Here is a 22264-nt window from a genome sequence, read left to right on the forward strand (position 1 = left end):
TATTTTGCACTATATCAAGGGTACACATACACATGGGATTCATTATGCAGCAAGTATAGGGCTTCAGTTGATTGGATACACAAATTTAGACTATGCAAGGGACTTAGATTCTCAAAAGTCTACTTCAAGGTACACATTTCACCTTGGTTCCAACCCTATTTTTTGGCAAAGTAAGAAGTAGAACAGTGTTGATTTTTCTTCCACGGAGACTGAGTATCGAGGTGTTTTCAATGTAGCTACAGAGGCTCTTTGGTTATAGCACATCCTGGAGGAGTTTGGATTCAATCTACCTAAGCCGACAGTTATTCATTGTGACAATCAAAGTGCCATTGAAATCTCTAAGCATCCAGTTCAGCATCAGCGGATAAAGCACATTGAGGTTCACATGCACTATATCAGAGAGCTTATACATGAGCAAATCATTGCACTTCAATATTGTCCTATAGTAGAGCAGGTCACTGATATTTTCACCAAACCCTTCACCGAGGTCAAGTATACTCATTTACGAGATCTCTTGTGGGTTTGGGATGTTGCAGATAGGGAAGTCCCTTGACTTCTCTCTTCTTCTTCTTCTGGGAGGGATTTTTTCCTCTTATGAGGTCTTCTTCTCTCTCTCTCTCTCTCTCTCTCTTTTCTCTATTGTACTTATCTCTCTTTTTGGAGGAGGGTTTTTCCCATGAGGTTTTCCCTCTTTCTCTGCTTTATGATAGGTTGTGTTGCATCATTTTAGCATTGCTTTTGTACATGGGTACCTAACATGGCCTCATAGCCAGGACCCATTATGCATTAGTGAGCTTAAGTGCATTCCCCTAAGTTGCACTTAAGGGGGGTGTTGGTGTAAATAGGTATTTACTCTTTACACTTTACTTAAGTTTACTTAGGTTAGTGTATTATTTTTTTATTTTGCATTATTTTATTATTTCTCTTTATGAGACACTTAGGATTTTGTGCATCTTCTACAGTTGTCATGTAGACAACATAGAAGTACGCAACTCTAATTATGCATATGGTGTCTACACCACAAGAGTTTGCATCATTCACTGAGTTGTCATGTAGACAACACAATTTTTCGCACTCCTAATTTTGCACATGTTGTCTACAACACTGATGTGCCTATTTCACCTTTGTAGGCTTACCTTCTCATCATCACACTTACTTTCGTACATAATGCAGGATAACCCATATCTGGTGGACATGTACCTAGGTGTTGGACTTATCATGATGCTGATTTTGAGGCATTCTAGATGCATCTTAGAGGCCTTTATATTGAGGCACTCCTAGTGTACTTGTACATAGAATTAAATACTATACAGTTATTTGATCATACTCTGGTCTAACTTGTGCTTGTGTTTTGAGTTCCTTGGTCTTGGGTAAATTCTACCCTAAGGTAGATTCTTATAGTGAGATTAGCCACATCATCCTCAACATGTCTTATTCATGTCCTCAACCTTGATCCTCAATATCTCAACTCTGCTAAGAGATATAACAAGTTTACCAAAACATGCCTCTATAAACACTATCTCAGAATAGACATCACCAAAACTTACATAACTTCTTCTAGACTTGTCCTTTTTGATTCTGACATTAACTACATATACTACATACTCAAAGGTATCTCCCATAACCTCGAGTGTTTATCATGCTCAACTAGCCATATGTACCAACTTAATCTCTTTGTTTCTCTTTTGTTAGCTACCACAGAAGACATCAAACATGCTATGTTGACATCAATGACAAACTCAGTCATGAATGTAACATATCATCATCAAACCAATCTTTCAATCTTGCCAATCTTACAGCAATCTCCCCCTTTGGCACTGATGGCAACATAAATGAAAAACATCTATTTCCAAGAATAACAACAAAATACAAATTGTCTTGAAATCCTCTTCATCAATCAAACTCCCCCATTAATATACCTCAATGTACTCTATACCAAACTTTTATTTCAAATATTGTGCTTATGCCAAAAATATTCCTACAATACTTTCCCCTTATTGTAATACTTCTCCCCATAGTATAATGTTTTTCCTGCCACACTTCTCCTCTATTGACATCAATGTCAAAGGTTTCTGCAACCAACATCTCTTCATCAAACTCTGCAACAATTGATACTTTTTCAACTTGAGTGTCAAAAGATATTGTTTACACAACATCAATAAGATTAATAAGAGTCTTGAATCACTCTGTCCATCACAGATACTCCCCAACACAAGAAGCATCAGCATTCAGTCCAGACAAACAATGGTGCTCTATTACCATAGACTAATGCACTCTTGCATCTTATTACTCTGATGTCGGAAGGGGCATAACTCCAAGTATACCTTGCAAATACTCAAAAGATTTTTTGGGAAGAGGCTTAGTGAATCTATCTAAAATCTACTCTTTAGTGCTCACATACTCCAATATGATTTCCTTTTCTACAACTTTTTCTCTCAACATATGATACTTAATAGAAATCTGCTTCATCCTCAAATGCAATACTAGATTCTTAGACATATTTATCATGCTTGTGTTGTCACAATGTATAACATAGGTTCACTGATTTTTATCCTAATATCCTTTAGCATATGCTTTATCCAAATTATTTGATTGTAATTATTTGTTGCTCCAGCATACTCTGCTTTTGCTATACTTTGAGATGTACAATCCTGCTTCTTGCTTAACCAAGAAACCAATCTTCCTCCAATGAAGAAGACTCCTCCACTAGTGCTCTTTTTGTCATCCATATTGCCTACCTAATATGCATTAGTAAAAGCACTTAGAGTAAAATCATTAGATCTGTCATACCATAATCCAAATTCTAAAGTTCCTTTCAGATATCTAAATATCCTTTTCACTATTGCATAATGTGCTTCTCTAGGATCAGCCTGGAGTCTTGCAAAAATTCTAACTACATTTTCTATATCCAGCCTTGTGTGAGTCAGATATTGCAAACCTTCGATCATAGATATGTACTTCTTTTGCTCAATAGTAGGTGTCTTATCCTTAGTAGATAACTTATGTCAGGTTACCATAGGTGTTCCAATAGGTTTACATGTTTACAAATGAAACCTTTTCAGTAAATCCTTCAAGTATTTAGTCTAAGAAATAAAGATTCCTTATTTATTATGTACTATCTGCAATCCTAGGAAATTTTTCATCTCTTTTATCATACTCATTTCAAATTATTTCTTCATTTCTTTTGCAAACTTCTAACTTTCTTCATAATTTCCTCCAAATATGATATCATCAAAAAATATTACCAAGATCATCAAACCATCACCAATTTCTTTCCAATATAGATTACTATCTGCCATACCTTTGCTATATCCAAGCTTTTTCAAATGCTTGTCCAACCTCACATACCAGGTTCTGGGTGCTTTCTTCAATTCATAAATGTTTTCCTTAGTCTACATACTATTTCCTTGTCATCTATCAAAGAACATCCTTCAGGCTACTCAATGTATAACTCTTCTTCAAGTTCTCCATTTAGAAATGCTAACTTGACATCCATCTGATATACTTTGAATTTCTTCTATGCTGCATAGGCTAAGAATAATCTTATAGCTTCTATTCTAGCCACTAGAGCATAAGTCTCCTCATAATCTATTCCTTCTTGTTGTGGGTAACCTTTACATACCAATCTTGTTTTGTTTCTTACAACTTCACCTTGCTCATTCATCTTGTTCCTAAATACCCATTTAGTTCCTATCACATTCTTATCTGCTAGTCTGAGGACCAATTTCCATGTCTCATTCTTTACTATTTGATCAAATTCCTTTTCATGGCTTGCTTCCAATAGTTATCTTTCTATGCTTAATTTGCATTATTCAGCTCAACTTGAGATATCAAGCATAGTTCTTCATTAACTCTTCTTCTTCTCATCATACCTTCATCTTTTCTTTTGATGATTTTTTTGGATGGATGATTCTTTATCATGTTCTTTCCTAAAGTAGGAGTTGTTATCTAAACTCTTGGCTCTACTAAAGGTTCTAAGCTTTGTTCTTGCCTATGTTCTCCTTCATTCTAGAAATCATTGTTAGTCTCAAGAAATACCTCATCATTCCTTGGCTTAGTAACATCAACATCATCATCTGAATTGTAATCAACTATTCTCTCTTGTACTCTAAATTTCTCATCAATTCTCACATTAGCACTTTCCATAATAGTCTTAGTTCTTTGATTATAACATCTATAAGCCTTTCTTTTCAATGAATAACCAAGAAACATACCTTGATCACTTCTAGCATCAAACTTACCAATGTCATCATCTCTCTTTATGTAACACTTACTTCCAAATATTCTGAAATACTTAATTGTAGGTGAGTGACCAAACCACAGTTCATAAGGTGTTGTGAAGAACCTCCTTATAGCAATATCGTGAGAATGCTCAAAATAACAGAATACAAAGTGATAGCAGAACTCAGAATGAATCTACTGATCGCAGGCCACTTCGAGGGGGTAACCTCCTTTGAGCAAGCTCAATACAATAAATTCGTCCGTGTCCATCAAGGGCCTCAACCTATTCTTATATACTGGGTACGATCTAGAAAAGTAATACTACCTATGCATGTGGGATAATAAAATATACTCATGGGATGACTTACAAAGCATATGCGTCCAACAACACTACTCTAACAAAATAAATAGAAGGAACACACAGGTTCCTAACATCCCCTCTCCCTTAGAAAAAAGCTTTGTCCTCAAAGCTTAAGGTGTGGAAATTGTTGTTGAATCTGAAGAAGGGGTTCCTAGGTAGCATCCTCTGGTTGCATACCATGCCACTGAATCAAGACCTCAGAGATGGAGCGAGAGCGAAGCTGGCGAGTGCGCTGGTCAATGATTGCCACCGGCTCCAGGATAATGGATCCTTCCGTATCCATTTCAGGGAGAGTAGTTTGTGCTCTGACAGTGGTACCCAGAACTTTCTTTAGACAAGAAACATGAAAGACTGGATGAATGCGGGAAGAAGGAGGAAGTTCCAGTTTATAAGCAACTGAACCAATCTTCTGCAGAACCTTATAAGGCCCATAAAATTTTGGGGCCAGCTTATGACGCCCTTTCAGCTTTAGGGAGGATTGTTTGTATGGCTGTAGACGAAGAAAAACAATATCCCCAACTTGAAATGAGCGCTCAGAACGGTGTTGATCTGCTTGCTGTTTCATCCGATTACGGGCCATGTGAAGATTATCCTGTAAGGTACGAAGAATCTGATCCCTGCTGCGGAGAACTATGTCAACTGCCTGGACTGGTGAGCTGTTGGGAGTGTAGGGAAGGAGCACTAGAGGTGCCTGACCATAGACTGCTTCATATGGAGTCATTTTAGAGGTAGTGTGGTAAGAGGTATTGTACCACCATTCAGCTAAAGGGAGCCACTTGGCCCACTGATGTTGTTGTTCGGAAGTGAAGCAACGAAGATAAGTTTCCAAGCATTTATTGACAATTTCAGTTTGACCATCAGTTTGTGGGTGATAGCCCGAACTCATCTTCAGTTTGGTGCCAGTTTTCTGAAACAGTTCAGTCCAAAAATGACTGGTAAAAGTTGCATCACGATCAGAGACAATGGAAGAAGGGAGTCCATGAAGACGAAATATCTGGTCCATGAAGATTTGTGCAACAGAGGAGGCAGTATAGGGGTGGCTGAGGGCACAAAAATGACTATATTTTGAGAGACGATCAACCACAACCAAGATCACTGTCTTGCCACCGGATTTAGGCAGCCCTTCAATGAAATCCATAGAAATATCAGTCCAAATCCGTGTAGGGATGGGAAATGGTTCGAGCAAGCCAGGAAGGAGGGTCGTTTCACCCTTGTGGCGTTGGAAAGTATCACATTCAGCCACCATCTGTTGAATCGTCTGTTTCATCCCTTTCCAAAAGAAGTTTCTCCTTGCTCGCTCATAAGTTTTGAGGAAGCCTGAGTGCCCTGCTGAAGGAGAAGCATGGAGTTCATAAAAAATAGCCTGATGTAGAGCTGGGTTCTGAGGAAGCACTAGCCGACCCTTGTATCGAAGAGAAGCACCATCCCAAGAGTAATGTGGTATAGCAGAAGGATTATTGGCTAGCTGGTGAATGATTTGAGATAAAGAAGAGTCACTGTCATAGCCCTGCTGAACAGACGCTAACCAATTGGGAATGGGCATAGAAATAGCAGAAAGGGAAGCTTGATTATCAAATGTGCGAGAAAGAGCATCTGCCACAATATTCTCCTTACCCTTCTTGTAGGTGATCTCATAATCATACCCCATGAGTTTGCTGACCCATTTCTGTTGTGTAGGAGAGGATACCCGTTGTTCCAGGAAGTATTTCAGACTTTGGTGATCGGTTCTAATGCAAAAATGACTCCCTAAGAGGTATGGCCGCCACTTCTGTACAGCATGCAAAATATCCATCATTTCTTTTTCATAAGTAGAGAGGGCTAGATTCTTACCAGAGAGGGCTTTGCTAGTGAACGCAATAGGATGGTCATCTTGCAGGAGAACAACACCCAATCCATTGCCGCAAGCATCACTCTCAATAGTGAAGGGTTTGGAAAAATCTGGCATCGCGAGAACAGGTGTACTGCACATAGCCTGTTTCAGTTGTTCAAATGCAGTCTCAGCAACAGGGTTCCAGGAGAAGGCATCCTTTTTTAACAGAGTTGTCAATGGTGCTGCAATTTTCTCGTAATCTTTGACAAACTTGCGGTGGTAGCCAGTCAACCCCAAAAAACCCCGAAGGCTCTTGAGAGTTTTAGGATGCGGCCAAGTTTTCATGGCATCTATTTTTGTAGGATCCACCCGCACTCCATGGTGTGCAACAATATGCCCGAGATACTCCACTTCCTCCTGGCCAAACACACATTTAGATAGTTTTGCACAGAGTTGATGATCAGAGAGAAGTTGCAAGACAAGCTCCAGATGATGGAGATGCTCAGCCCAAGTTTTGCTATATATGAGGATATCATCAAAGAAGACCAGAATGAATTTCCGGAGGTATGGTCGAAATATGTTATTCATCACTGCCTGAAATGTTGAAGGAGCATTCGTGAGGCCAAAGGGCATGACTAAAAATTCATAGTGACCATCATGTGTGTGGAAGGCAGTTTTAGGTATATCCTCCTCATTAACCCGAATTTGATGATACCCAGAACGAAGATCTAACTTGGAGAAAAAATGAGCCCCATGAAGTTCATCAAGAAGTTCATCAACAACTGGAATGGGAAACTTGTCCTTTATAGTGAGATGATTAAGTGCTCGAAAATCAATGCAGAGTCGCCATGACCCATCTTTTTTGCGAACAAGCAGAACTGGAGAAGAAAAGGAACTGGTACTAGGGCGAATAATACCTTGCTTCAGTAAGTCACGGACAAGTATCTCGATTTTGGTCTTCTGATGAAATGGGTAGCGGTAGGGCCTGATGTTGGGCGGAACACTGCCAGGAAGGAGCTGAATACGGTGGTCCTCTAGACGAGAAGGAGGTAATCCCACAGGTTCAACAAATATACCAGAATACTTGTCCAAAATGTGTTGGAGATCGGCAGGAGTGCTAGAGACTGCTGATGGCTGCATCTGAATGGAATGGAGCTGAGCGATGACACCATGTGAATTCTTCTTAAGAAGTTTTTCCATACGGTGTGAACTGATGATGCTGAGAGACCCTGGTTGTAAGCCTTTCAAAGTGTGTTGGTGCCCCTCGGCTGAAAACTGCATCCAAAGTTCAGCAAAATCCCAGAGAATGGGGCCAAGAGTGCGTAACCATTGGGCACCCAAAACCACATCACAGCCACCTAAGGGTAAGGCAAACATGTCAGAGCGCATGTTATAATCTCCAATAGAGAGACGCACATTGCGACATTTCCCTTTACAAGGTAAAGTGCCCCCATTGGCAATCATGACTTCAAAGCTAGAGCAGGGATGGATAAAGCAATCAGCCTGTTTGGCTATTCGTGGATCAATGAAGTTATGAGTGCTACCAGAATCAATGAGTATAGTAAGAGGGATCTTCTTGAAGAAACCCTGGACCCGCATGGTTTGTGGAGTAGTGACTCCTGCCAAAGCATGGACAGATATCTCTGGTGGAGCTTCTGGTGAAGGAGGTTCAGGCTGGTGAGGCTCAACCTCATCATCCACTGTTTCCTGAGCATCTACATATTCTTCCAGTTCCGGTGGAGAATCCACATCCAAGAGATAGAGCTTTTGCTGAACACATCTATGGCCCCGAGACCATTTCTCATCACAATTATAACAAAGCCCTTTGTCTCGCCTGACTCGCATCTCTGTTTCAGACAAGTGCTTGATCGGAGTAGTTCTGGGAGCTGGTATGACTGGAGGGTTGTGAGAACCTGTATTTCTGAATGGAACAAAATTAGATCTGGAGCATTGTAGAGCACTAATCTTGTCTTCCGCTAACTTAGCCAACCCAAGGGCTTCCATCATTGTAGTAGGTCGAAACATTTTGACTTCTGAGCGAAGTGCATCCTTCAGACCACTGACAAAACAACTACAGAAGAATTCATCAGACAAGCCCTCTGTGTAATTAGCTAATTTTTCAAACTCTGTCTGGTATTCTCTTACAGTGCCTGTTTGACGCAGTTTAGTGAGTGCTCCTGTGAAATCATCAAAGGAACTAGGGCCAAAGTGCTCCAAAATGAGGGTGCACAATTCTCTCCACGTTGGGCCTACATTATCCTTGATGTACCAACGGAACCATTGAAGAGCTTCATGTTCCAAATGAAAAGATGCAAGGGGGACTTTGTGGTTATCCAAAGTATTATGCAAGCTGAAATATTGCTCTGCCCTATAGATCCATCCAGTCGGATCAGAACCATCGAAGCGTGGAAAATCAAGCTTTGGTCCACGGAAATTGCCAGAAGAGGACCCAGTATCTCCTGAATGGTTTCGGTTCATGGCTGACTGCTGAAAGTTAAGACCCAGAATTTTGTCATCCAGATCTTGAAGTTTGGTTTTGAGGGATGCAATTTCCTCTTCCATGATTTTTGCTCCTGTACGCGTAACAACCATAAAACAAGGTTTTTTTTTTTTTTTTTTTTTTTTTTTTTTTTTTTTTTGGAATGGGTAGAAGATGAGAAACAAAAACTTTTTTAGTTACGGCAAACTTGGATTTGGGTAAAACTCATATAGGAAATGGGTGTTCGACGGGTGGTGGGAGACTATCTAGGGACAAGGGAAAAAGAAAAATGAGGGTTTCAAGGGTAGGGAGGCGAAATGAGGCGAACAGTCCAAGAGGGATAAGGGAGCAAAATGAGGAATTGAATCTTGTGGCTCAGTTTGGTGGCGATTGGATGAGAGGTGAAAAAGATAGGGCAAACCCTAAAATTAGATAAATGAGGGATTTAGGGCTTTGATATGTAAAATTTGGGGTTGGGTCGCCAAGGAAGGAAGTATGCGAAATGATATTGCAGACGTTCTGCGGAAGTATGAGCAGAAACAGAAAGCAAACAAGGAAGCTACGACTAAAAAACAGAAAAATTTTTACTCTTTTTTTTTTTTTTTTTTTTAACAGTCGACTTAGAAAAATTCACTCACAGACAGAACAACTGAAAAGAGTTATTGCAATAACAAGAGATATTAGAAGTGAGAGGAACCTGAAGGCCACGACAGAAAAAAAAATTTGATGTAATTTCCACCCAGCGAGCCCAAGAGAGTGCTCTGATACCAGATGTGAAGAACCTCCTTATAGAAATATCGTGAGAATGCTCAAAATAACAGAATACAAAGTGATAGCAGAACTCAGAATGAATCTACTGATCGCAGGCCACTTCGAGGGGGTAACCTCCTTTGAGCAAGCTCAATACAATAAATTCGTCCGTGTCCATCAAGGGCCTCAACCTATTCTTATATACTGGGTACGATCTAGAAAAGTAATACTACCTATGCATGTGGGATAATAAAATATACTCACGGGACGACTTACAAAGCATATGCGTCCAACAACACTACTCTAACAAAATAAACAGAAGGAACACACAGGTTCCTAACAGGTGTCTTGTTTGTGTCCTTCTTGACTTGAACTCTGTTCATAGTGTAGATTGTTGTATTCACTGCTTCTCTCCAAAATGTCTTGGATACATTATTCTATGCTAACATAGCTATAGATGCTTCTATAATAGACTTGTTCCTTCTTTTCGCAATGCCATTCTATTCAAGGGTTCTTGGAGCTGATAGTTGTCTTTTAATTCCATTTTCTTCACAAAACATGTTAAACTCATTTGAAGTAAATTCTCCTCCTCCATCTAATCTTAAACATTTAATCTTTACACTAGATTCAATCTCAAATCTATTCTTGAATATCTTAAAATTGTCAAATGCCTTAGATTTCTCTTTAAGAAATGCAATCCAAATCATTCTACAAAAATCATCAACAAGAATCATAAAATACCTTTCACCATAGAATCCTCTAGTCTTTGTAGGACCGCTAAGATCTGTGTGTACAATCTCCAACTTCGTTGTAGTATCAAACTTCCTGCTAGGAAAAGAAGTTCTATTATGCTTTGCCAAAACACACTCCTTGCAAATTGTGTTAGTAGGTTTTACAATCTTTGGAAAATCTCTAACATTAAACATTTTACTAGTCCTCATAATACTATCAAAGATTATATGATAGAACTTCTTATGCCATAACCAACTATCATCTATCTTTTCAACCAAACATGTCATTTCGATAGGATTCAACTAAAATACATTATCTCTAGACTTGGTTCCTGATCCAATTACCTTTCCATCTTTATCTTTGATCATGCATGTTTTCTCTGTGAATTTCAATTGATAACCTTTGTCTACTAGTTGTCCAATTCTCAAAAGATTGTGCTTTAAACCATCAACAAGGTACACATCCTCGGTATTAATTTTACTATCAAGAGTTATAGATCCAATACCTTTTACTTGGCATGTTGTATTGTTTACAACTTTGACAATTCCTCCATCCTAACCTTTGAAGTCAAAAATCTTGTTCATGTCACTAGTCATATAATTTTGACAACCACTATCAATTATCTAATTAGATTTCTTCTCAATCTATGATACCGAAGCTACCTTCACTAGAATTTCTTCTTTAATTGCCACAAATCTAGTTTCATCATCACTATCACTTAATGCTTGATCATCAAAATCATTAGCTTCATTTGCATACAAAAAATCTCTATCTTTTCTAGGCTTGTGACTTCCCTTATACTTTTTCTCCCTTTTAGGACACGTAGATGCATAATGACCATATTCATCACAATTCCAACACTTAAAGATTTTCTTACCTCCTTTTTCTCTTCTTACTAGAAGGGCTACTACTTCATCAATCTTTCTTTCTTCTTCAAATTTGTTGCTACTAGAAAAATCTCCTCTAACACTTGTGCTCCTTAATAGGTTAGGTTGAATATTCAAGGCACTAAAAGTTGTCTCTATTTTGGTTAATTCTCTGGACTATCTAAGTTCATTCTTAATTGCTTCATGTTTTCCAAGCAATGACTCCTTAGTGAAATCCTTGGTACAAGATATCAACAACTGTATCATCTGAATTGTTGGCTTAAATGGTGGTGTTAGAGTCTTTAATATCGTCCATATAATCTCATCATCTTCTTTGTTTCCTCCTTGAGCTTTAATACCTACAATAATTTTTGATATCCTGCCTATATATGTTCTTAAAAATTCATCTTCCATCATCTTAGCATCTTGAAATGCACAAATCCAACTTTGTAGCCTCAACTTATTAGAGTGTGCATCACCTTCAAAACTATTTTCCAAAGCTTTCCAAATCAAACGTGAAGTAGGAAGTGATTTTACCTGATTGTACTCAATTATAGGAAGTACAGTTAATAGTGCTTCTCTAGCTCTCATGTCACACATGAAAAGATCTATTTCTACTTTGGTGCAAGTTTCTAATTCCTTTTCTTCAATGATTGTCTTCACTGATTTTGTCAAGATCCAATATCCCAAACCCATACATGACAAATGTGTCTTCATATTTTCCTTCTAGTTGTCATAGTTTATTCCATCAAACTTTGGACTATCTTTCCTGAACATGTTCACCATGGATCTCCCAAAGCTGTTAAACTTTTTCTTCAAGGACTTGATGCTTTGATACCAATTGTTAGATAACTAGGAGGTGGGGGGGGGAGGGGGAGGTGGTGTTGAATCACTTATCCAATAATTAAAACATTTATCTTCTTTAAAAAAACTTAACTATTCAACCAAAGCGAATAGCAACCATACATAGATACATATAGACAATTACACCAAATATGTTGACTAGGGAAACCCTTGACCAAAGGGAAAACCTCAGTGGGAATGGTGCCCATAAAATGATGTACTAATATACATATTCCTTGTTAGAGAATAGACCCTATTAGGAGTCTATTACAACATTTAGTACAATGAGTCCTTGTTAGGAGACTTTGAATCCCTGTTAGGAGATTCTTACCCTATTAAGAGTTGTGTCAACCCTATTAGGAGTTGTGGTGATGTATGCAAGAAGATCCCACGACCCAAACATGCAATTTCAACTACAAGAAGAGCTCACTACTCAAACAAGTAATTTACTAGTATCTTCTTCTTTCCTTTGTCTTGTCAACTGGACCAATCACTATCAGACCTTGTAAACCAGGTCACGAACCTTGGATCCAAATATCAAACCTCGAATCACTTAGCAAAACCTTAACAATGAAGTTTCCTTCACTTTTGCACTATTCTACTCAACTTTGCATTCCATACTCTCTGTTGCTTTCCAAACATTCACAATTCACATTCATCCACATCCACATATTATCATGATAAAGTAAAATGTCCTTCCTTTATACCAAGTCCATAAAATAATTCTCTGAGTTAGTTGTTAGTCCTTCTCAATTAATTATTATAGGACCTCACTAAGAACACGTTACACTTAGTGATAACCTTAATCTTCTACCTTGCAACTTGAATGACTTTCCATACATGCAATATTATGATGAGTGAGCTTAGCCACATCATCCTCAACATGTCTTCTTCATGCCCTCAACCTTGATCCTTAATATATCAACTCTACTAAGAGATATAACAAGTTTACTAGAACATTCCTGTATAAACTCTATCCTAGAACAAACATCACCAAAACTTACATAACTTCTTCTAGACTTGTCCTTTCTTCTTCTGATATTAACTGCATACACCAAATACTCAAAAGTATCTCCCATAACCTTGGGTGGTTATCATACTCAACTAGCCATCTGTATCAACTTAATCTTTCTGTTGTTCTTCCATCAAATACCACAGAAAGCATCAAACATGCTATGTTGACATCAATGACAAAATTAGTCATGAATGTAACATATCATCATCAAACCAATCTTCCAATCTTTCAACACATTCATGGTGGAAGTACTAACAATCTGGTGTCAAAATTATGGTCACAAAATTAAAGTTGAAGAGGCAGAAACACCCACGTCCATATTGTATTGCTTGGGTGCAAGATGACCACAAGGTCATTGTCAGTGAGCAATGCTCAGTGAAGTTCAAGATTGGAAGTTACCAAGATGAGGTGCTTTGTGATATCATACTATGGACATATGTCATATGTTGTTGGGTAGACCGTGGCAATTTGACAGGCATATTGTACATGATGGGCAAGAAAATACCTACACTCTGACAAAGGATGGAGTAAAGCATAAGTTGAAGCCATTGAAGGAGAAAGAAGAAAATGTATGTAGTGCTACTAGAATATGTTTTTTTGATAGAAAATAGTTTCTCAAAGGTATGAAGTGTGAGCATATGTGTTTTTCTATAACTCCAAAAGATGGTAAAGAAGAAGTAAAGGAGGTACTTGCAGAAGTTGCAGACATGTTGGGAGAGTTTTTAATATTGTGTTAGATAATATACTTGATGGATTACCCCTAGTGATGAAGATTAGTCACCAAATGGATTTGATTTTTGGAGCCAGTTTTCTAAACAAAGCAACACATAGAATGACACCAGCAGAAAGTGATGAGTTAAATAAACAAGTTCATGAGTTGTTACAAAAGGGATTGATTTGAGAGAGTCTGAGTCCATGTTTTGTACCATTAGTATTAACACCAAAAAAGAATGGAGAATGGAGGATGTGCACAGATTCTCACGCTATTAACAAGATCACAATCAAGTATAGATTTTCATTGCCAAGGATGGATGATATTATGGATTGTTTGAGTGGAGCTGATTATTTCACAAAGATGGATCTAAAGAGTGGATACCATAAAATTCACATCAAAGAAGGTGATGAGTGGAAGACTACTTTCAAGACAAGAGAAGGATTGTATGAGTGGTTAGGCATGCCTTTTGAGCTAACCAATGCACTAAGAACTTTCATGCAGCTCATGAATGAAGTACTAAAGGAGTTTTTGGGTAAGTTAGTCATTGTTTACCTAGATGATATTTTGATATTTAGTAAGACATTGGAGGAGCATTTGATGCATATTCGAAAGGTGTTCGATAAGCTAAGGAAAGAGAAGTTGTTGATAAACCTGAAGAAGTGCAATTTTGTGAAGAAGGAGTTGGCATACTTGGGATTTGTAGTCTCAATAGAAGGTCTGAAAATGGACCCAAATAAATTGAAGGCTATCCTTGAATGACCTACTCCAAAGAGTGTATAGAGGTAAGATCTTTTCATTATCTGGCTAGTTTTTACAGAAAGTTCATAAGAGGTTTTAGTAGTATTTGTAAACCCTTGACTAAAATAATGAGACAAGATAGGAAAGAATTTAAGTGGACAATAGGAGCAGATAATAGTTTTAATCAGTTGAAATAGAAAGTTATAGAGCAACCCATTTTAACACTTTTATATTTTCACAAGGTGTTTCAAGTAGACTATGATGCTAGTGGTATTGCAATAGAAGTTGTTTTGAGCCAAGAAGGTAGACTTGCTGCTTAGTTCAATGAGAAATTGAATGATGCCAAAAGAAAATATTATGTTTATGATCAAGGATTTTATGCCATAGTTCAAGCATTGAAGAAGTGGAGATACTATCTTCTTCCTAAGGAGTTTTTTTTGTCTACTACTCATCAAGCTTTGCAATAGTTAAATAGTCAAGGAAAACTGAACCAAAGGCATTTGAAGTGGGTTGAGTTTTCGTAGAGTTATAATTTTTTTTTTAAACATAGGAGTTGGAAGTCTAACTAAATTGTAGATTCTCTTAGTAGAAGACAACCTTTTCTAACAGAGATGCAAATTGAGGTAGTTGGGTTCAAGGAACTCAATAATTTGTATCTAGAGGCTCTTGATTTTGGTGAAGCATGGAAGGCTTGTATAGAACCTATTCCACTTGATAGGATGAATTGGTTGGATTTCATAATCCAAGATGGTATGTTGTTCAAAGGAACCTAGTTGTGCACTCCTATTAGCTCAATGTGAGAGAATCTCATCAAGGAGAACTATAGTGGAGGATTGGATGAACACCTTGGGAGAGATAAGACCATTTCTTTGGTTGTTGAGAATTATTACTAGCCATAGCTATAGCGAGATGTGAAGAAGTTTGTGTAGAGTTTCAAAGTATGTTAGATGAAAATAGAATTAAAGCAGAATATAGGGTTATATCAACCATTACCTGTACTAGAAAAGTTGTGGGAGGATGTTAGCGTGGATTTTCTTATTAGATTACCAACAACTCAGGGAGGGCATGATTCTATTTTTGTTGTGGTTGAAAAGTTTTCAAAGATGACACATTTCATTCCTTGCAAGAAGACTAGTGATGATGTTCATGTGGCAGAGTTATTTTTTAGAGAAGTGGTGAGACTACATGGTCTACCAACAAGTATAAATTCAAATCGAGATACCAAGTTTTTTGGGTATTTATGGTGTATGTTGTGAAAGAAATTAAAGATATACTTGAAGTTCACTTCATCACATCATCCACCAAATGATGGGTAGACAAAAATTGTGAATCACGGTTTGGGAAATTTTCTGAGATGTTTGGTTGGAGACAAGCCAAAAGGTTGGGATCTAATTTTACCATAGGCAAAATTTGTATATAATAATTGTATCAATAGGAGTACTAGTAAATCACCATTCTAGATTGTATATGGGAGTAGTCCTAGAAATGCTTCTGAGTTGAGGCAGCTAGATAAAGGATAGCTAAGTAGTGCTAAAGCAAAGAAATTCGCTAGACGTTTGAAGAATATCCATGTGGAGGTAAGGAAACACATTATCAGGATGAATATATATAGTATAAGGTTAAGGTTAAGGCAGACATGAAAAGGAGGTATAAGAAATTTCAAATTGGAGATAACATCATGGTTCATTTGCAAAAGGAGCATTTTCTAGTGAGTACATATAATAAGCTAAAAATGAAGAAGTTTGGACTGTGCAAGATAATGAAAAGGCGTGATTCTAGAAATTCCTATGAAGTGGAGTTGCCTTCTAAATTGAATATTTCACCAATATTTAATATTTTTGATTTGACAGAGTACCATGAAGGAGGTGATGGGGATGAAGTTGCAAAAGTGCAGTAGAGTATTCCAGCAGCTAGTTCAGCTACAAAAGAGATTGAGGAGATACTAGACAGTTGTGTTGGCAAAAGTACAAGGAACATAACTTATGAAGAATACTTGGTCAAATGGAAAGGGAGGCTGGTAGAATATTCATTATGGCTAGCAAAGAAGGAGGTTAACCATCTTAGTTTCCCTCTTAATACTTGAGATGTGATAGGATCACTTCTCAAATTACTCTAGGTGTTTGATGTAGGAGCATTCTGGGTGTAAGAGCAATCTTTCATCACCAAAAAAAAATATTTCCTTTCAATTGTTTCAATAAGGGTTGTCTTAATGTAGATTTTTTTGTCTATGGAGGCTTACTACTTAGTAAGTCAGTCATGTAATCTTAAAAAGTTCTAATTTAAGAGGTGAAGGTTCAATTTAGTTATATCAATTTGTCAATGGAGTTTCATGGCCAGATTATATGTATTTGTGAAGTTATTATAGATTTTCAGTGTGTAATATTGGTATAAAAACTTTAGGCTTGGTTTTGAAGGCCTTAGAGGCCCTGAATGAGGCCTAAAAATTTGACAGATGGGTACTTGCACAAACTCGAGCCTCTAGATCAGAAGTTGAGGTTTCTAAAAAGTGGTTATAATAGCCAATTAGAGCAACAGTTTGAGAGTTATGTTCTTCCGAAGTTGGGCTACCCAAAATTTATAAACTAAATGTTAAAAGTGTATTTGGCCAACTCTATATGTATTGTTAGGGTCTGACAGCCCTAGGTATAAAGTTTGAGTATCTAGAACCTTCTCGGTCAACATAAAATTGTCTATTTAAGAAAGGCCCAAACATTGTTTAGGACAACTCTGACTGATAGTTCATAACTTTGTCCTGCAAATTACTATAATGAAGGTGTCCATGTGGCTTAGAATATTGTAATTCTGAATTCTATAATTCCACATTTGTGGTGATAATAAGAAACCCATGTTTTGTTCTCACAATTGATGTTGCTTCTTTGTTTCTGTTATGTGTTTATGGTATTAAAGGGAGCACCCTTCATCATGTTGTCAAGCAACTTTCCAAAGTTGCTGACAACTTTTTCTTATTTGCAATTTTTTTAACACCTATCACTTGGAACCTTCCAAGTAGGTCCAACATGGTCCATTTATGATGTCCAAGCATGATCTATCCTTTAGAGCATCAATCCACATGTTTTTTACCACTTTTCCCTATTTGACAACTTTGTCAATATTTGACATATTTCTCATTTCTAGCTCGAAATGATATGTAGGAGCTCCAATCCATTCAATGGGATGTGAAAACATCATGGAGGATGAGATAGGTTAAAATCCACATCTTCCTCATGCTTTATGGTCCTAGACCCATACTCCCTAAGCAAAGCAACACTAAACAAGCAAACCAAAAATCTCCTAGAATGGAAAACTTCACCTAGGAAGAAGCTCAAACAGAGAGATGACCTTGAAAGGTCCAAACTCACACTCCTGACTTGGCTAGAGTTAGTACATGCCAAAATCAAAATAGACACCTAGAAACCAAAACAAGGAGCTTTGACTAGGTGCTTCTACACCATATAGGATTTAGTGAGAGTTTTGAACACATTTTGTACAACATCATTTTCTTGTAAGTCACTGCCTAGATATTTGATCTCATTCACAACATCATCTATCTTATGCAAGTAGCTTGTTATGTTGTCATTTTATTCCATTCAAAATAATCCACATTTAGTCCTAGAGTTTGCAACTTAGCTTATTCACCCATATCACCTATTTCATAAATTTTTTAAAAATGTATTCTCAAACTTCATCAACGATATATAAAGATACAACTTTTTAAACTTGATCTTAGAAGGATTACTATAGATTGCATATCTTGCCTTGTCATTTTCTTCATAAGCATGGATCTCATCAAAACATTCACACCATCCCTTGGATTGACATATTATTTCTCGATAGACTCACAAGTTTTATAACTAAGAAAAACTAGATATCATTTCATCTTCACTTTCATGTAAGAATAGTGAGATCCAACAAACATAGAGAGTGTAGGTTTGTGAACCATCTAGATATCTGTGGGCACTTAAGCTCTTCTCCAAGAAACCAAAACATTGATACCGATTATTCAACGTATAGGAAAATTGAAAGAGGGATTGAATTAAATGTCAACAAAATCTTTTAAACCTTGAGCCAAGTCAATCCATAAAAAAACTTATCTTTAATTCTTTAACCATGAAAAGACATAAGTATGAAGGAACGTATCTAAATCATTGTACACAATGGACACCAAATTTATGTGGAAAAACCTATTAAGAAGAAACCACAAAGAAGATTAAATTGGCACCAAAATTTAAGTCCAAGAAACCCATGTGAGATTCTCTCATTAATCACTAAACATCAGTGTCGATCTAGATATAAGTTGATGATATAGTGAACTCTTTATTCATGGATTATTATGCTATGCAATACTTAAATGGATTCTGGATGTCTTGGATTGTTAGAAATGATTTATATTTTTTTATTTTATACAACTGCTTGGTCTGTTATTTGAAATGCATTCTGTCCAAGTTGACTAGTAACAATTATTTAGGAAGGGGTTGATTTGGTTCAATTTATAAATTATGGAATATTTCCATTTTGAAGGAATGGATCATGTCCATGTCCTTGTGCATAGATTGTCCCAAATAAATGGATTGTTAGTTTTATGATGTTGATCTATTCTTGGAGATGTGGGTCGAAAAGACTAATTTTGAGTAATTTGACAACTTTCTATTCCTAAACATATTTCTTATATACTAATCATTATATAAAAAATAACTCACAAAATAAACAAACCTAAATAAAACATAAAAATATGATATAACGCTTTTTACCTTTACAATTATACATTTTTATTATTATTTGCATGAATCTATTATTTTTTATTCTTTTAAATTATCATTACATTATATTTAACCAATAAAGGTGAAATGTAGTGACATTATACATAATCTTTATAATAATAAGATAATGTTAAATACAAATTCCATTTTCAATAATTAAAATATTATTGTAAAATATTTGAACATTAGATAGACCTCATGATATGTGGATAGAAAAGAATTGCATATGCAAATAACTATATAGAATGAATCCTCTCAAAGGTCATGGAATACTAGTATACCAGAGCATGAAAATAAGGACTGGCCCTACAATGCTCTACAAAGCCAAAATGCTCATAAGAGATAGAATCCATTGCAACTGATTTGATCATTGTAATTTGCTTTTAGTAGCTTACAAATGAACAAGACGACCCTGATCTTGAGTTACAACTCCAAAAAGATTTCAAAGAGAGAAACGTCATAAGAAATGAAAGATAATAAAAGCCCAACTCGTAGGTGATTTAAGGTATGGACATGGTTCTCCATACCCACAGTCCACTACGGTTGCTATACTGCTTTAGGCTTCATATCACTATGCCCACAGGTAGTGAGTCAATCAGATTTTGTGGTAAAGTCACCAGGGACCCTTCAATGTCCATGATGAATGAAACAGTGTGTTAGGAAAACTGAAAACTCAAAAATGAAATTTATGTATATTCTACATCATGAAGATCAAACTTTTGGCATAGCAATTATATCTCCAATAAGATCCCTCTCCACCACAAGCATACCACAATACAATAGCGTGCTAATGTGTTTCAAAACAGAAGATCAGAAGACGCCCAAAATTGATCAATGTTTCCCGACTCTAAACCAAGACGTGGAGCATTGCAATGCCCAATTTCAGTACCGAAACTTCTGAAGCCATTATATGATTGAGCATTCACCGTTTGATGCAGTTGCTGCAACTTCTGATTAAGCTCCAATGCCTTTGACCTCAGAAGCCCATTCTCTTCAGTTATGTCGGCATACAACTGTGAAGTAATATTGAATTTGTTCAGTATGTGCCCATTCTCTGCCCTCAAGTGATCCACTTGAGCCTTGAGTTCAAGCAGACGTTGTTGTTTCCTCACCCTAGACCTCCTTGCTGATTCTCTATTAGACAGCATCCTCCTCTTCTTCCTCTCATCTATGAAACTTTGGTTCTCTGTCTCATCGGAAGAAGGAGAGATTGCTTCTACATGAATGGCAGAGTTTATATGAAGAGCTCCTTGGTTTGAATGACTAGCAAGCATGAGAGTTGATTGAAAGCCATTTGAAGAGGGCAAAATGGGCACAAACCTATCAGATCCCGGCCTTGTGGAAACCCTAATTTCTCCAACAGATGAAAATGGTCCCGATGCTTCAGAGCCCATTTGTAAACCCTAATTGTAAACTACAAGGGAGCTAATGTGCTGCCTACTTATATACCCAACTCATCAAATGAGGTGTTCAAGAATGAAAATGGATTGCAGAGGAGAGAAGAGGTATGTTTTCAGGGATACCCAAAAGAAGAGAAACTCTACACAAAAAAGAGGAGCTGTGAAACAAATGACAGAGTGCAATAGAAGAGAAAAACAAGGATTAGGATTCAACCGCAATTCCTTGATTCATATCAGCCACCTCCGTGTTGATAGGATTTCGATTTCAATGACTCCTCAAATTGGAGGGAGACCTAAACTGAAAGCAGTACCAATGAAAGTACATGAAACCCTCTTAATGATTGAAGGGACTTATCAGAAAGAAAAGACGTCCTTTGAGGAGCAGCAGAGCCCACGTAGAAAAGAAGAGACGGGGGAGATCAAACCGAGAGACACACATCCATTTATATGGATTTGTAATGGTCTTTAGAGTAACCATGAAAACAACCATCACCACTGGGGAAAACAACAAAACTATCATTATATAAAAGGGCCAAAGGACCCACTTTATAAAGGAAGTTCTCAAAACAGGGGACAAATGGATAATGGACAAGAAGGTTCTCGAAACCATTATGTCCATGAAAAAAATGTTGCGTGCTAATGGAAGAAAAATAAAATTGGATTTGGCTTGAATGTGACCACATTTCACTAAAGTTGTCATTGCCCACCTTTGAAAACTACAATTGGATGCATTCTTTGTGGCCATATATGATTGGCTTAACATGGGACCCTAGGCCTATGGTCACCTTTCTTATGTGGTCATGGATTTTATATTTAATCTTTTGTTGGGTGCGTGAACGACATGTTTAGAGACTAATGATTAAACGCAAATTTAAAAAAAGTGTGGGTTGGTGGAAGATGCATGCCCCTTCATAAAGACAATGTCTGTGAGGCCACTAGAATGCATGGTTCCATAATTTGTTTTTATTAAAATTGAGAGTTCATATATTATTATCATAGGCAGGTCTGTTATCATGATTATGAGGTCGTCAAAATGTACTTCATGATATGATTTATAAGTGTAAACTTATAAAATATCTAATTATTCATTTGGTGGTTCCATAACTATGTTGCTTGTCTTAGTGCATAAAAAACTTTCAGTTTTGATAGGAGCAAATTTCTTTGGATATGCCTTCTTTTTGTGTTCACATGATGGCTAGAATGAAATAAAAGTAAGAAATGTATGATCTTGTTAGATAATGGTGGTCCATACAACAAATTAAGCTTTGTGGGTATTTCAAATCAAATCACAACTATTGAAATAACTTTTGAAGTTTCATTCATTATATTTGTATATGCTTGTTCTCAATCGTGCTCAAATCAGAATTATAGTAGGCCGTCATATCTAATGACATAAGTAGAATTCACTTACAAGGAGCTAAAACATAAGTCATAAAATCGTATGTGGCCATAAGCCAAGCATTTATCTGATAACAATCAATATATTTGTTGGTATCAACGTCCAAATCAAAAGTTAAACAAAAAAACTGTATACTTTCAATATTTTTTTATTAAATATACATAATCTTGCTTCTCAA

General features: G+C 36.9%; 1 protein-coding gene across 1 annotated transcript; it reads right to left on the reverse strand.

Moving 5' to 3' along the window:
• Positions 1-19617: 19617 nt before the first annotated feature.
• LOC149571257 (bZIP transcription factor 44-like) lies at positions 19618-21149 on the reverse strand. The gene has a single exon (XM_089812815.1). The coding sequence runs from the start codon at positions 20679-20681 to the stop codon at positions 20085-20087; it is 597 nt and encodes a 198-aa protein (XP_089668941.1). The 5' UTR covers positions 20682-21149; the 3' UTR covers positions 19618-20084.
• Between the last annotated feature and the right edge of the window lie 1115 nt (positions 21150-22264).

The sequence above is a fragment of the Cupressus sempervirens genome, chromosome 2 (genome assembly GCF_028749045.1).
Source record: "Cupressus sempervirens isolate cs-2001-9-10 chromosome 2, ASM2874904v1, whole genome shotgun sequence".
In the NCBI taxonomy this organism is placed as follows: domain Eukaryota; kingdom Viridiplantae; phylum Streptophyta; class Pinopsida; order Cupressales; family Cupressaceae; genus Cupressus; species Cupressus sempervirens.